Source organism: Tympanuchus pallidicinctus, unplaced genomic scaffold (genome assembly GCF_026119805.1).
Source record: "Tympanuchus pallidicinctus isolate F22 unplaced genomic scaffold, pur_lepc_1.0 scaffold2, whole genome shotgun sequence".
Classification (NCBI taxonomy): Eukaryota; Metazoa; Chordata; class Aves; order Galliformes; family Phasianidae; genus Tympanuchus; species Tympanuchus pallidicinctus.
In genome coordinates this window covers 22,165,927-22,179,808 of record NW_026294721.1, presented here as the reverse complement: position 1 = coordinate 22,179,808, position 13,882 = coordinate 22,165,927, and the positions used below count along the sequence as shown (strand labels likewise).

Sequence of the window (13,882 nt, the reverse complement as noted above, 5' to 3'; positions counted from 1 at the left end):
TTTAGTGAATATAAAACTCGTTTTTGTAAATTTCAAAGGAAAGAGATAAACATTTTTATTGACTACTCATTTCTGTTGGATTGTAGATTTTCAATTACTACTCATCTCTAAATTAAAATAGAACATATCACATTTGAGAATAACATGATGTGTTCAGGGATTGCTCCATAAAAAAGAGTCAAAATAAGAAAAGATAAAAACTGAGAAGAAGGAAAATAACATAAAACAGATTGTATGTGTTTTGTACACAGAACATAGGTTTTGGACTGTCAGTATTGGCTCTGGCTTTTCTGAGTTTGGTGAAGGTGACTCTTGAACGAAATATTGCTGAATTGAAGCAACTTCTTAAATTTAGACTAATGTCTAATGTAAACTTAAACAATTGCAGGTTTTCAGCCAAGCATCTGTATCTTTAGAATCTCTCTTTATGTAGAAAGCAGAAGTCATCCTCTCTAAAGAGGATGACTAAAGACCATGAATGATCTTTTACTGACTGCAGTGAACTACAGTTGGAATACTTTTCACACACCTCTCTGTTAACCAAAATGACGTAGAAAGAGAAACTAGCAACTTGGCTACAGGCAAGCTTCCAGTATTCTAGGAGGCAAGGGAAATGGTTAATATTCCTAATGTAAAACGAGAGTATTCCAAACAGAACAAATTAAGATTATTACTTCAAACTAATAATCCTTAATACTTTATTACTTGCTCATTAATCGCATTTACTTTTAAAGCTTGTAGTCTCGTTTTACTTGGTCATTTCAAATGGAAACTTAAACTTCAGATCTAAACTCGCATACTTACAGAGAAACAGGTAAAATGCAGCTAGCACAGTCTAAAATAGTATTATTTCGGAGTTGCTGAGAATTCCACAGTTTTGGAACGCGTTATTTTAAATCAGACGGGCCATTCCCTGTAGCTCTATAGAAATGACTGCATTTTGTTTTACTAAGTTCTATTGCATAGGTACATTGGAACCTGTTGCATTGACCTGCGTGTGCGTTGACACACAGACAGTACTTTGTTGAATATTATTAAAGAAATCTCATTTAAATTGAAGAGATTGATTATCGTTTCTCTTATTTGTGCAAGTAAACATAATGTAAATTACAGAAATAGTTTAACCTCTTATTCTATGTTCTCCTGAAAGATCAATCAAATAATTAACTCTGAATGTGTTCAGTAAGATTTTTATCTTAAATAAGAATCCCCCTCTCTCTCTTTCTCTCTTTTTAAAGTTTGTGGTTCTAACTGTATGTTTGAAGGCTGGATTAGAGACCTCGTATTGGACTTTGGTAAGCAAAAGTCTTTATCACATTCTCAAGTGCACTATAAAGTATGGTGGATGAATGTTTTGTTTTTCTTATTATGTTTGGCCTTTCCTATAATATCAAATTAATTTGTGGTAACTCATAAGACAGAAAATACATACATTAAAAAAATGGTGAATAGTAAAACGGAGGAATTTGGAGTAAGGCTTAAAATCATCCTAGAAAAATCAAATGACTGAATTGTTTGTAATTAAGCTTAAATTGGTTTAAAATGTAAGTGACATTGCTGCTGAAAATATAAGCTTGCTTTAAGAAACTATAGCAGTTAATACCAGGTATTGGAATGTTTATCAGAAATGCATCATAAACAGTAAGTAGCAAAGTTCTTTTTTATGTCATAATACATCTACGATGATTGTTTTGTTTTTCTTTGTTTTAACAGTTCAGCCATATAGCTATCTGGGGCAGCATAGCACTCTGGATAGTGTTTTTTGGAATCTACTCTTCTTTGTGGCCAGTCATTCCTATGGCACCCGATATGTCAGGAGAGGTAAAGTATATTTTAACCGATCTCCGCATGGGCACAAAGAATACTTCAGGTTTTAGTTCAGACCTAATCTGTATTGGATCCTTCTCTTAGCTAGAGGTACATAAGATGTTTGCTTCTTATTATATCTTCAATGTGGAAGTCATGTTTATTGAAAACAGGATGAAATTTTACTCTTCTGAAAAAAGAAGCTCACCTAACGTCCTGTGATTATATGGTCTACCAAGGAAGAGCTAACAAATAAGCTGCATCACATCACAGAGTGCTGAATTTGATTAAGACATTTTCTAAAGAGATGTCTTAACCAAATTCAGCACTCAAAATTACAGCACTGACTTGGCTGGAGATTTTTTTATACCTAAATAGCATACGTAGCACATTGATTAAAGCAGTCTTCGAAACTCTAGTATAGGTCAGAAATTTGAGTTGCCGCAACGTTGTGTGAGCAGCTGATCACCATCACACATTTACTTTTCAATTAGTGTTGTGCTTGCAATGTATTATTGTACCGTTTCTTTAATCTTTCAGTGTAAATTTTGGTTTTTCTTTTTATTATTATCCTATTTGTGTTAACCTATTGTAAGTATTGCAAATAGTACTAAATCTACAAAAGATACACAATTGCTGCTTGTCCTTATTTAATGGAACTTTAGTCCCTAATTCTCAAAACTATTCACTTCTAAAAACATCTGAAGCTTAGTATTTATTCTACAGACACTAATATCTGTTTCTGGGCATGGATGTTGGTAATAAGCAGGTAAGAATACCTGTTTGTTTCAAAAAGATGCTCCTCTGATTGTTCTCAAATCACATCAACAAGACCAAGCCACACACAAATAGGAGAGTAGGTACTTTTAACTTTGTCATGTAATTCAACAATTTAAAAACACCTGCACAGTGGGGGAAATGTAGTGAATATCCCTCCTTTGCTTGGAGTCAAATCAGACCCACAAATCTCACCTCTCACATAAGCTGTTATGAGAAAACAATAGTATGTTTTCTCATATATAGATATATATGAGAATATATATATATTCTCAAATATGTAGCCGTTTATGTAAGTACTAAATTACAGTGGGAAACAAGGAGTTGACTTAAGTACTTGGGCACCAAAGAAAGAGGATGAAATTTATATAATTCCCTGCTGTTTTTCTCCTCTACTATAACCTCTAACTTTCCTATATGTAGATAGATTTTATGTTAACTTTTTGCCTCCATTACTCATAAAATGAAAAAAAAAAAAAGTGCATTATTCTAAATTGATTAAAGCTATTGTACCTAAGCATTTTCCTTCATATTCACTATATTTTTAGAAGAAATTTCAGAATATATCTGAAATTGGTCACGTGTGGTTTTCATTTGCTTGGGTTTTTTTGTGTTTTTACACTGTCTTGTTGTTCAAGACAGAAGAAAGTCTATAGCAGTAAGAACAATGTGGGCAGCAGCATGTGTTGCACTTGGTAAGGCATAGAGTTGGCTACTTTACAGTGGAAACAGCTGAATAGGCTGAATGTATGTTCAGTCTGAAGTTGTAAACAAAAAATGTCACTGAAAGGAATGCTTTTCCTACAAACTTTGCAAAATATTTGCTTGTAAAGTGAGGTTTCTGCCAATTAAAAGTAAATCCTCTTGCAATTTGGATTTCACGTGACGCCAAAGTAATACGACTTACTAAGTTAAATAAATGAATTTGGGAAAAATGTATCTGTAATTGAAATGTATCTAGTTATTTTGTCATTAGGAATTTGTGGTTTGCTTATGTATATATAGTAGCACTAGATGCACACAGTTGTTGGAGGAGTTGCTTTTTTCTTCTGTTTTTTTTTTTTTTTTCCTAAGAATAGAGCCAGAGGCCTCTAACATTGGAATAATCTCTCTTAAACTTCTTATAGACCTTAAGTGCTCATTTTAAAAGCTCATCTAGCTTTTTGAGGTACATTCTTATTGGACAAAGACAGTCCTGTTGATAAATACAGTGCCTCAGGTGGGAGCTGGGGTTTTTGTATGCTATCCTGGAAGCCTCCAGGGCAGATTTGCTGGGTTTTGCTGAAATAAGTCCAGTCTCCTAAGTATTCAAACTAAAAGATTCACAGCTGTGAAACATACTGTGGTATAGTAGAAAAAAAATGCATATGGACATCTCTACTTTTCTATGCAAATGCTGCTTGTCTGATTCCTTCAAATGTATAAGTCACACTTGAAGATTTGCACTATCCGGGTATGTTTGTCAGAACTTAAAGAAACAAGCTGACCTGTGTTTCAGTAGCTTTTTGTCTGTTTTGCCTTAGCCTGGTCAGACAAAATGTGCAGAAGGGACTGTCTGAATGTTTTTTGTTGTTGTTGCTCTTTTGTTTTTTGTTTTTTTATAAACAGGTTTTGTACAAATGTTAGGGGGTTAGATTTGGGAACTGCTTATTTTTTCCAGTACTAACTCAGTGGCCAAAACTGCTGACAGCAACCTGTGTCCAAATTCATTCTTTAATTTCACAGTGCTGTGACTTTGGTCAGAAACTGGAAAGCCATTTCATTTGGAAAAAGATGCCATTGCAGACTACAGGAAGAACATTTTCATTGTAGATCTGAGAAAGCCAACTGTGTGAATCTCTTCTACACTAACTGACTTTTCTTTTACATACAACATTCACAAAGAGAATAAGCGGAGTATACTCTTAATATGTTTTCAAGCACACCTACAGTATTTTCTCATTTTAAAGCCACGTGTAGTTTGCATAAGTAACTAAAAGTAAATGACAAATCTCTTCTTATTCAATATTTACTTTGTACAAACTCTTCCATATGCAGAAAATTGTTGTGTGATGCTGAACAAAACACATCTCCAATCTGTCATCGAGCGGATTAGGAGGAGAAATTTTGTTCTCCTGTTTTGCTATACTGTGCAATATAGCACCTGAAAGAAAGAAATGATGCTGCAATTAGTTCTGCCTTTTTGTCCGTGTAATCTTCTCGCAGTAACTATTGTTAACTAATGAAGTTTCTGTAACTTACATCATCTGATCAGAGTAACTATTCAAATGGGTGTCAGTAGAATCTAATGCTCGTAGAACCTTTCCATTAAATCGATAAAAATGCTGAATTTCTATGCTAGTATAAATTGTTTTTCTGAAACAAGTATGAGTGTGGTTCAAGTTGAAGGGATATAACTGGGAGGGAAGCAAGAACAACTTAATGTCTATTTTACACTCATACAAATCCTGACTCTCTTGATACTATTTTATGCTTTGAGTTTCTAGGGGGTTGTTGTTTTTTTATACACCTGATTAATGAAGTAGCTAAAAATTATAAAATTTACTGGAAATAAGAAATATGGTATTAAGATTAAAAGCAAAAGTTCAGTATCTGCAGAACTGTTTAATTTATTTTTGTACTCTAAATGTGCACTGTAAAGTTCTCCAGAACCCAAAACAGTGATCATTGATCTGTGTCTGTCTTCCTCCCTATACCTATTATACCTATAGGTATAGGGAGGGAATAAAATTTGTTTTGCATGTATATTTTTATGTAGAACAATATTGCTTCATAAAAGAATTTGACTATTTATTGAGGATTTTTTTTAAGTGAATCAAAATTAATCTCATATTTCCTTTTTAATATTATCTCACAGTCCTAATACTTTACACATTTAATCTTATTCAGTTCTTTAAACAAGAGGTTTGCTTTTAATTTCTCACTGTTGGAATCCAAAAGCAAGGAATTTTCATAAGTGATTTTTCTTTTCCAATTTATCAATAATGTCTCCATTTAATTCCCTTTGGTTGGTCTCTGTTTTGAGTGTTAATACCATACAATTTAGTTGTACTTGGTCTCTAGTACTAGATATTTTTTAGTGAGTTCTTGCTGTTCCTATATTTATTTTGTTTTACCATTGTGGACTTCTTTGGTGGCTGCTTGTTGTTAATGCTGCTTTTTTTTTTTTTTTTTTTTTTTTACATAACTTTTGAAATAATCTGGATTTTTATAAAATGCAAGGAGAGAATTGAGTATCTATAAATGTAGTTCAGAAAGGAAGAATGAACAAACACTCCTAAGCCAGTCCTGAGAATATGTAGTAAGGTTCATCCTTGCATTTCATCCTTTTCTGGACTCAAGTGTCTTACTGTGGTCAGAGATAAATGCTAATCTGATGATTACAAACCTGTATTGCTCTATTGACTTCATTAAGCTTTATATTCTGTCATCACAGTAATGCTTCTTGGAGCTTTAGGATTTATAGTGAGCTGTGTGTATTTATTACTTAAAATGTTATTTATTATTTGTGTTGATGTTACTGGAGCCATATTTCATCCCCCTGAGGGATACCTTTTCTCTTTTGTACCTATCTGTGAGGAAAATTCATGGCCCTGTAATGACCTAGTAGTATTATTAGCTGAAGAAAATCAGAGAAACTGGGGGAAAAAGTGACAGCGGGTATCGTAGCCATTTTTCTTGTCTCACAGGGGATTTGTTCCAAGTAAGAACTTCTGAATTCTGTCTGCAAATATCCCTTTATCTGCTTCTTAATTACTACTTCCTGTTTTTACTTTGAATGGATTTTCAAAAAGTGGGGGGACTGCCTTTTTAATTCACCTAATAAGCAAAGTTCCTACTTAATAGGACCTATGGGATTTTTATTTCTTTTTTAACTGCAAAGAGCAAAGAAGCACTGCAGGCATGACTACAGCTCCTTGTGGAGACTGCTGCACTGGGAATTAATTGCAGATCTGTTTTAGTGTTACAACACTAAGTACTTAGACATGTATGAAGAGAAATACTTAACTAAAACTAATGAAGTTGTCTCTGAAGGTAACTGAGAAGAAAAACTGTTGTTGATTTGAACTGCTTTAACCAACTGTTGTTGGTGTTGAAAAGATGTTATTTTAATAATTTGGTGGTTTATGGGGAGAGGATATGTACATAGATGGCAAATGAAGTAAACTAAAGCAAGAATCTTCGTCTTTCTCTTTTTACTTTCAGAAGGCTATTGTTTTTTAGAATCTTTAATAGCTGTTTCAGAAGAACATTTCATAGTGAAGAAAAAGGAAATATTTTTGTTCATTTTGGCACGTAATTTCCTAATATTACACATCCTTTCAAACACTTTGCCTCCAGGATTTCTAATCCAGGAATGATTTTCAGTCCATCTTTTTCTTTAAAAATATGTGTTATTTAAAAAGTGTGTAGCACTTAGTAAGCAATGGTAATTCATTTTAGAAAGTCCTAATATTGAGCGTGAGCTGTGCAGACGACAAATTATTTATCTTCCCTGCAGGATTTGTTAGTTCTACAATAAACTAGGCTTTCCAGCTCTCATTTTGGATTACTTCTGAATTCCCCTGGGAGCCACTTTTGTGGCAGATTCCATTTGGTTTCACAAGGCCTAAAGGGGGAAAACTTGGCATAGACCACAAATCTCTCACATTAGGAACAATTTGTAAACCACGAACAGAGGCAGCCAGAGTCCGGCCCCAGAACAGGCTGCTCCTGTTAGTGCCATTGTCTGGAAAGGATTGGTTTGCCATTTCCCAGATGACCTGCCTATGTGTAGAGAGATGTGAAAAGTTAGAGACAAAAATGTTTTCTACAGAGTGAGGGGGGAGCTTTCTTGTACAGAAAGGAAGGAAATACCTCTGTGGGATTTTATTTTTCCCCTCTTCATCCAAAAAATACAAAGAGGCCCTCTGTCTTTAACACGAATGTCGGCTTTAAATCTTTTAGGTTTGGATTAACTCTGTAAAAGAAAAAAAATCTGACAGGCTTTCAAATATGACGCAGAAAAACTTTTTTTTTGCCTCAATTCATGTTGTTCGTTTGTAAAGCCAAAGGCTGGATGGACTGAATAGTAGGCGCCAGTTGTTCCTTCATTCATAGTTAGCATTACAATGGTCAGAATTAACATCCTAAGACCTACATTATCACTTTTGCTGTTTCACCGGCAAACATTTAATACAGGGCGGCTAATGCAAGGGTAGCTCTTAGTTGTGTCCTATAAATTAAAAAATATTATTAATAAATAGAAAGTAACAGTTGTAATTACTTCAAGTTTTTCTGCTTTTTGCTTCTGTTTAGGAAACCATTATTCTGTCTAATTTATATTTAATTATTAAAGATCTTGTAAAATGTAGTTATGATAGACCTTTCCTACTGGCTGTTTGCTTAGGAAATTAGTATTTAATCACCTATGTTAAAAGTCATGTTTTGCTTATAAATGGACTGCACAAATACATTTTTCTTCACATTCTGATAGAAAAGAAAATCAGTGTTGGTTGTTTTTTTTTTCTTCCCATTGAAGCTGTGAATTGGTTTGGGTTTTTTGAACCTGTCATTGCTCAGTACTTACATGTTTGCCAGCAACCACTGGCAAAAATTATGACTAAAATCTCAGGGCAGTATCTATGCCCTTTCAACATAGCTGTCAAAAGTTTAGCAGGCTTTCAGATCAAATATAGACTTATGCTTTTAAGAGAATTGGTCGGAATTTGGATACAAAAATGTGGTGAACAGGAGTTTTTGCCTGTATGAAAATGAGAATTTTTTCTGAAAAAGAATTCATTTTAGGCTTTACACATAACATACCAAGTATAACTCTAAAATATTCAGAGATGTGCATTCAAAAGTTGGTCTTCAGCTACTGCAAGCTACTTACATTGTTCTGCTTATTGATACTAGTAGAGTTTTAACATTTTTATGTTGGGCACTAAAGTTTAGCTTTTCAGAGGAATTAGTCTCCAAATAGTGATACAAGGATTTCAAAGAGTATCCTTGTGTAGCAATGTTATTTCCAATCTCTGTGTAATTTATGAAATAATCTAATTTCATTTCAGAGTTATCTTAATACTGGCTGCAAAATAATCTTCCAGTATTATGCTTTTTTAATTCTCTGCATTCGTAATATTGTTAATCTAAATACTTGATCACGTACTTGCAAGAGTAGAATAAAGATTTTCTTGTGAAGTCCCTACGTTTTGGTACTTGTTTTGAATTTAATTTTAGTATGCTAATAAGTTACAAAAAGAAAATCCTGTGTATTAATAGAGGAAGGTGGATAAGAATGGAAACGCAGCAGAGAGCATTAACATATTTTGCAAGTATTCTACTATGTATTAGCATGTTCATTTAAGGCTATGTTACATACTTACATAATTATGTAATTAGTTGTTAGTTCTCATCTTTTAACAGTTTGTGCACAGGAGTCTGTAGCAGTGTGGGAGTAGTGGTAGAGAGAGTTCTATTGGAGACAGCTCAACTTTAGTCTGAGTTACAGTGCAAAATGTAGCAGCATCCAGTATCCATAGCAAGTGTCAGTAATCATTGCAGCTGCTAGGGTTGATTGCAAATGAGAGATGTATTGACAAAGTTTGGGAGATGGGCTTGAGGGGGGGTCACTAAATCTGATTTTAATGGAAATTAGTCAGTGTAGTAATATAGAGCAGGGATGTGGAGGGGTAGATTCCCCTTCTCTAAAAGAGCTAAGCAGCGTGATCTTTTTACCAGCATCTTAACGTGAATTAGTGCTTACATTAGATGTTCTAGAACAGTTCATTTAAACTTGATTTTTATTGTCTCAACCAAGTCATTGATGTTTCTACATTGTTTTTTGTGTTGTTTTTTTTCTAGTTCTCTTCGTAACATAATCATATGTTGTGCTTTCTTCTTCCAGGCAGCTATGATGTTCAGCTCTGGAGTGTTTTGGATGGGACTTTTATGTATTCCCATGACAGCTTTGCTTTTTGATGTAGTATACAAAGTGTGAGTACAAAAACACTGATGTTCATGGGAAAAGTACTGAATTTCATGCATGTTCTTAATTACATCAATAGCATGTTCTAATTACAGCAGTAGGAAAAGGAAATAGAGATCAGCTCTAATTTTATGAAATTATTTTTCAGCTTGTTTTTGACAAACCTGGTGTCTTGTTCAGTCTCAGACCCCTGGTTATAAATTTTCTTAGTATTTTAAACCCTTCAATAATTTAATGCCTGTTTTTTGTTTCTATTTTGCAAGAACAGATGATGAAATATATTATTCAGACTTGCTTTACCATATTTATTCATTTAAGACTAGATTTTAAGTTACCGGGTAAAATGGATTTGTATATTGAATGTGCATATGTAAGTGTTATAATAACCTGATCTTTTGCTTTCAAAAATCATAAATCTGACAGTATTTTGTATTACTTTCAGAGTAAAAAGAGCTACTTTTAAGACACTGGTAGATGAAGTTCAGGAATTGGAAGCAAAGTCTGAGGATCCTGGGGCAGTTGTACATGGCAAGAGGTACTGTAAAAAATCTACGTATCAATGTCTTCTATATGATAATAAAATTAGTAATAATAATGATGCTTCAGCTTCATACGTGTATCAAAGGCAAAATATTACTTTCCAAAATCATGAAACTAAATAGAGTGAAAAACATTTCGTGTAGGTGTCTGTAGAAAGATTTGGGGTCTACTCAGCCTGATGATGATGAAACTTTAATCCTGTCACTTTCTGTTAACAGTCAAAGCAAAGGCAGTTTAAATCTGCATTGTTCAGTAGTACGGTTACAAATTGGGCTTAAGCATGTGAAAAATAAATAAAAGCGTCCTTGATAACATAGGAAAAAAACAGCAAAATCTGTCAGGGACCTGTTGAAATTAAATGGAGCAAACTGGGACTGTATCTAATGCTAGTCAAGAGCAAACAAATTTGACCAGATTTTGTGAGGTAAGAAATAACTTGAACTTGACACTCCACAATTCTCTTATTACATCCTCCATTATGTGTCAGGCAGGTAATTTGAAAAGGGAGGAGGTAAAATTGAGAAACTGAACAATTTTCATATGTAAAATTAGTGCTTAGTGAAATACTTGCATCTTTTTAACTCATGAATAACTTGTAACCTTGAAAAGGACTGAGAGATGGCAAAGTATGCTCCTCCCACTACCCAATTCTATTCATTAGTGCCATTTGGCTGAACTGGGACTTTCTTTCCTTGTCTTCATTTTCATGACTTCTGTGAAGTTTTACAAAAGCTGAAGCTGTTGATATTTGATTTTTCCTCTTCTTTTTCAACTTGGGACTGTTTTTTTCTCTGATATCTTCATGGTAAAGGGCTAAACTAAGAAGCTTTATAGGAAGAAAGGCATGCATGTAAGGAGACCATAAAAATGCAAGGAGACATTTCTTTTATCATAGTTCCAATTTCAGGAAGCACCTTCTGTTCATAAAGATAATTAGTTTTCATGTCTGTTTTAATGTTATAGTATCCTTCCTCCAATCCTGTGGGAATCAACTTACTAGAATTTACCCAGTTGAGTCTAAATGGTATTGGATACCAAGATGATGACCAAAATTTCTAATGTGTTGAATATCTAAGCTGATTGCTTTGGATGCCTCTCTCTAGCTGCATATCTTTCTTAGCACCAGGGCAGGATCTTCCTCCAAGTTAACTCGTATATCAGTGTGTTTACCTGTGAGCCAGGAGCAGTATTTGCTGAATGCTATTTCTCAAGGAGTGGTGGAAGAATAAATTACAGAAAGGAACGCAGGTGTTAGTACTAGGAAGTGCTGAAAGAGGTACATCTTGTAGCTGCAGAAGAAAGTAAGGTGATGTATCTGGTAAGAGTTTTGCACTTTCATAACCAAGGTTGCTCACATATTCTGAAATTCAGCTCTTTCAGTATGCTCTTCCTTCAACCTCCAGAATTTTTCCCACATCCATTCTTATTTAGATCAGAGGAACTTGGTGTTTTCACCAGGGGTTTTACAGACATCTCTTTATGTCACAATTAAATAAATAGGAAGGCTTCACTGAGATTGTTCAGTTACCTGGCTAGAATACCTTTCTTTATTCTCCACAAAGTCATTTTTGGGCCTATATTCTTTGAAGTGTAGAAAAGCATCTGCCTCGCATACAAATCCATGGATATTAGACATCTTAGTGTGTTTTAAGGATTTATTTCCTCGGTGATTTTTTTGGGGGGTGTTCTTAATTCAGGTAACAGAGACAAAACTTCACCCTTCGTGGATAAAGTATTCTTTGTTAAGGAAATGCTTTGATGAAGGGGACCTACTTGCATCTCTCACCACATCCCATTAATCCCAAAGCATCCCAGTGGTGTCCCATGACATGGGGCTCCATCTCCTTCTGCCTGCACACACTAGGGACACAGCACCTGAGCTGTGGCACCAGAGTGGATCACAGCCTTTTTCCAAGGCTACCTGTGCAGTGATCCTGACCATGGGCATGATGGGGATGGGTGAATGATTGGACTAGATCATCTGAATGGTCTTCTTCAATCTTAGTGATTCTATGATCTTCAGAAGCTTGGCTGAACAATTGTGATGGTTTTTGAGTCTCTAAGTCGCAGAAGCCTGGACTAGATACCAGTGCAGAGTACATAGTTAAATTGGGCAAGGAATGTCCTCAGCATCTGTTCTAAATATGCATGCCTGACTCCTATATTCTAGATTTATAGTACTTTTTGTAGGAGAGCATCAAGTTATTTTTTACAAACTTAGTGTACATTCTTTAGCACCAACTAATATTCTTTCCTAGTGTGCAAAAAAACTCTGGAAGTACCTTTCTATGTTACAGTAGAAAAAGAGATTTTTTCTTCTCATAAAATGCCAAGTAACCAGAAACAGCAATAATATTATTTACCATAAAAATATTTCTATTACATAGGCTAACAGTAGCATAAATAACAGCCCTAACTTTTGCAAATGTCTTTAGAGATATTTGCCACAAATGCTGCTTCATATAATAGTTGTTTTCCATTCAAGCACCTTGTAAAGTTTTTATTTTTAAACCAGACATGATTGGTTAGGAATATATGAAGTACTCACAGTTTTCGTGTATATGTATATAGCAAGTTCAAATGCAGTTAATATTCACTTTTCCATACAGGTGTACATGATAAGCATAGTCACTTACTTGCTATGACTGGTTAATTATGAAAGTATGTTTTACTGACTTTACATGTAGATTTTTAAATATACGTGTTTGGATGGCAGCAGGATGATTCATAAAAAAGAGCCTGTGCTCTTTCATCAAGTATAAAATAGAGCGGAATTTAATACCTGAATAGCTGGAAGCACTTTTGTTCTCCAAAATTACTTCCTACTTTATTTGTATTTTCTATACCAGCAATCAGATCTATGCAGTGGAAACTTCATTATACGTAAACAGATGTGTGTACCTCATGTAAAACTTAAGGCAGTATTTTCAGTGCTTAGCACTTAGGCAGCTTGAATGTTTCATTCTGGAACATGAGCAAGTGATAATGAAGGTACTAAAATACTAGAATAGGCCTACTGTTCTTTTAATGAAATAGTTTTGTATTAGAAAATAACACCTATCAAAAAAATCACTGGAATTTTCTGTTTTCAGCTAATATTAAGAGAGGTTTCTCAGATGTACTGCAAAGGAGATGCAGGTTATGCCCCTATCAGAGTATTTGTATGGTCTTTCATCTCTCTGCTTTCCCGTTGCATGTGAAAGTCTTCATTTATTCACCCTGTGTATCACCTTGTGATTTAATCCTCAGTCGCCAATTTTTCAGAATTCCATTACTTTATCAGTATTTTGTAGCTCTGAACTGAAAATCAAGGCACCTACTCTGCCTGGTGGAGCAGTAGCGAGGAAATTTTTTTTTGTTTTTTTTTTTTTTTCCAAAAGAGCTATCTCAAGAAAACATGAAAGGAAAGGTGTATCTCAGTGCTCTAAATTCTCCTTTCTTGGGATTTTAGCTCAGCCAGCAGATGCTGACTGCTTTCCTGTAGCTGGTACCTAATTCCTTTTTTATAAAGAAGACTCATTCCATCCAAAGCATGGCCACAGAAGCAGTTTAGCCCACCCATCCACTTACCCTGTAGATTTTGTGGTTAGCTTTACTCTGTGGATGTGGGGATGTAAGTTTATTTCTCTTTTTCCTCTTGCCAAGCTCTGACCTCCTGGCATATGCTTTAACCACCAGATCGGAGGGGAACAGAAGAGGGAGGCAGACCTCTAGTCTCTCCAGTTTATGCCAGTGGTTCAGCTTCATATACAAAAAAAATTGAGTGCTTAATGAAGAAAAAATAAGCAT

General features: G+C 34.6%; 1 protein-coding gene across 5 annotated transcripts in view; it reads left to right on the top strand.

Moving 5' to 3' along the window:
• ATP8A1 (ATPase phospholipid transporting 8A1) overlaps positions 1 to 13,882 on the top strand; it is a 95,454-nt gene that overhangs the window by 75,389 nt on the left and 6,183 nt on the right. For all 5 annotated transcript variants that reach the window (XM_052682514.1, XM_052682512.1, XM_052682513.1 and 2 more), the window contains 4 exons: positions 1,239 to 1,295; positions 1,714 to 1,821; positions 9,473 to 9,561; positions 9,996 to 10,088. In XM_052682514.1, the coding sequence (XP_052538474.1) occupies positions 1,239 to 1,295; positions 1,714 to 1,821; positions 9,473 to 9,561; positions 9,996 to 10,088 (347 nt within the window). The remainder of the gene's footprint in view (positions 1 to 1,238; positions 1,296 to 1,713; positions 1,822 to 9,472; positions 9,562 to 9,995; positions 10,089 to 13,882) is intronic.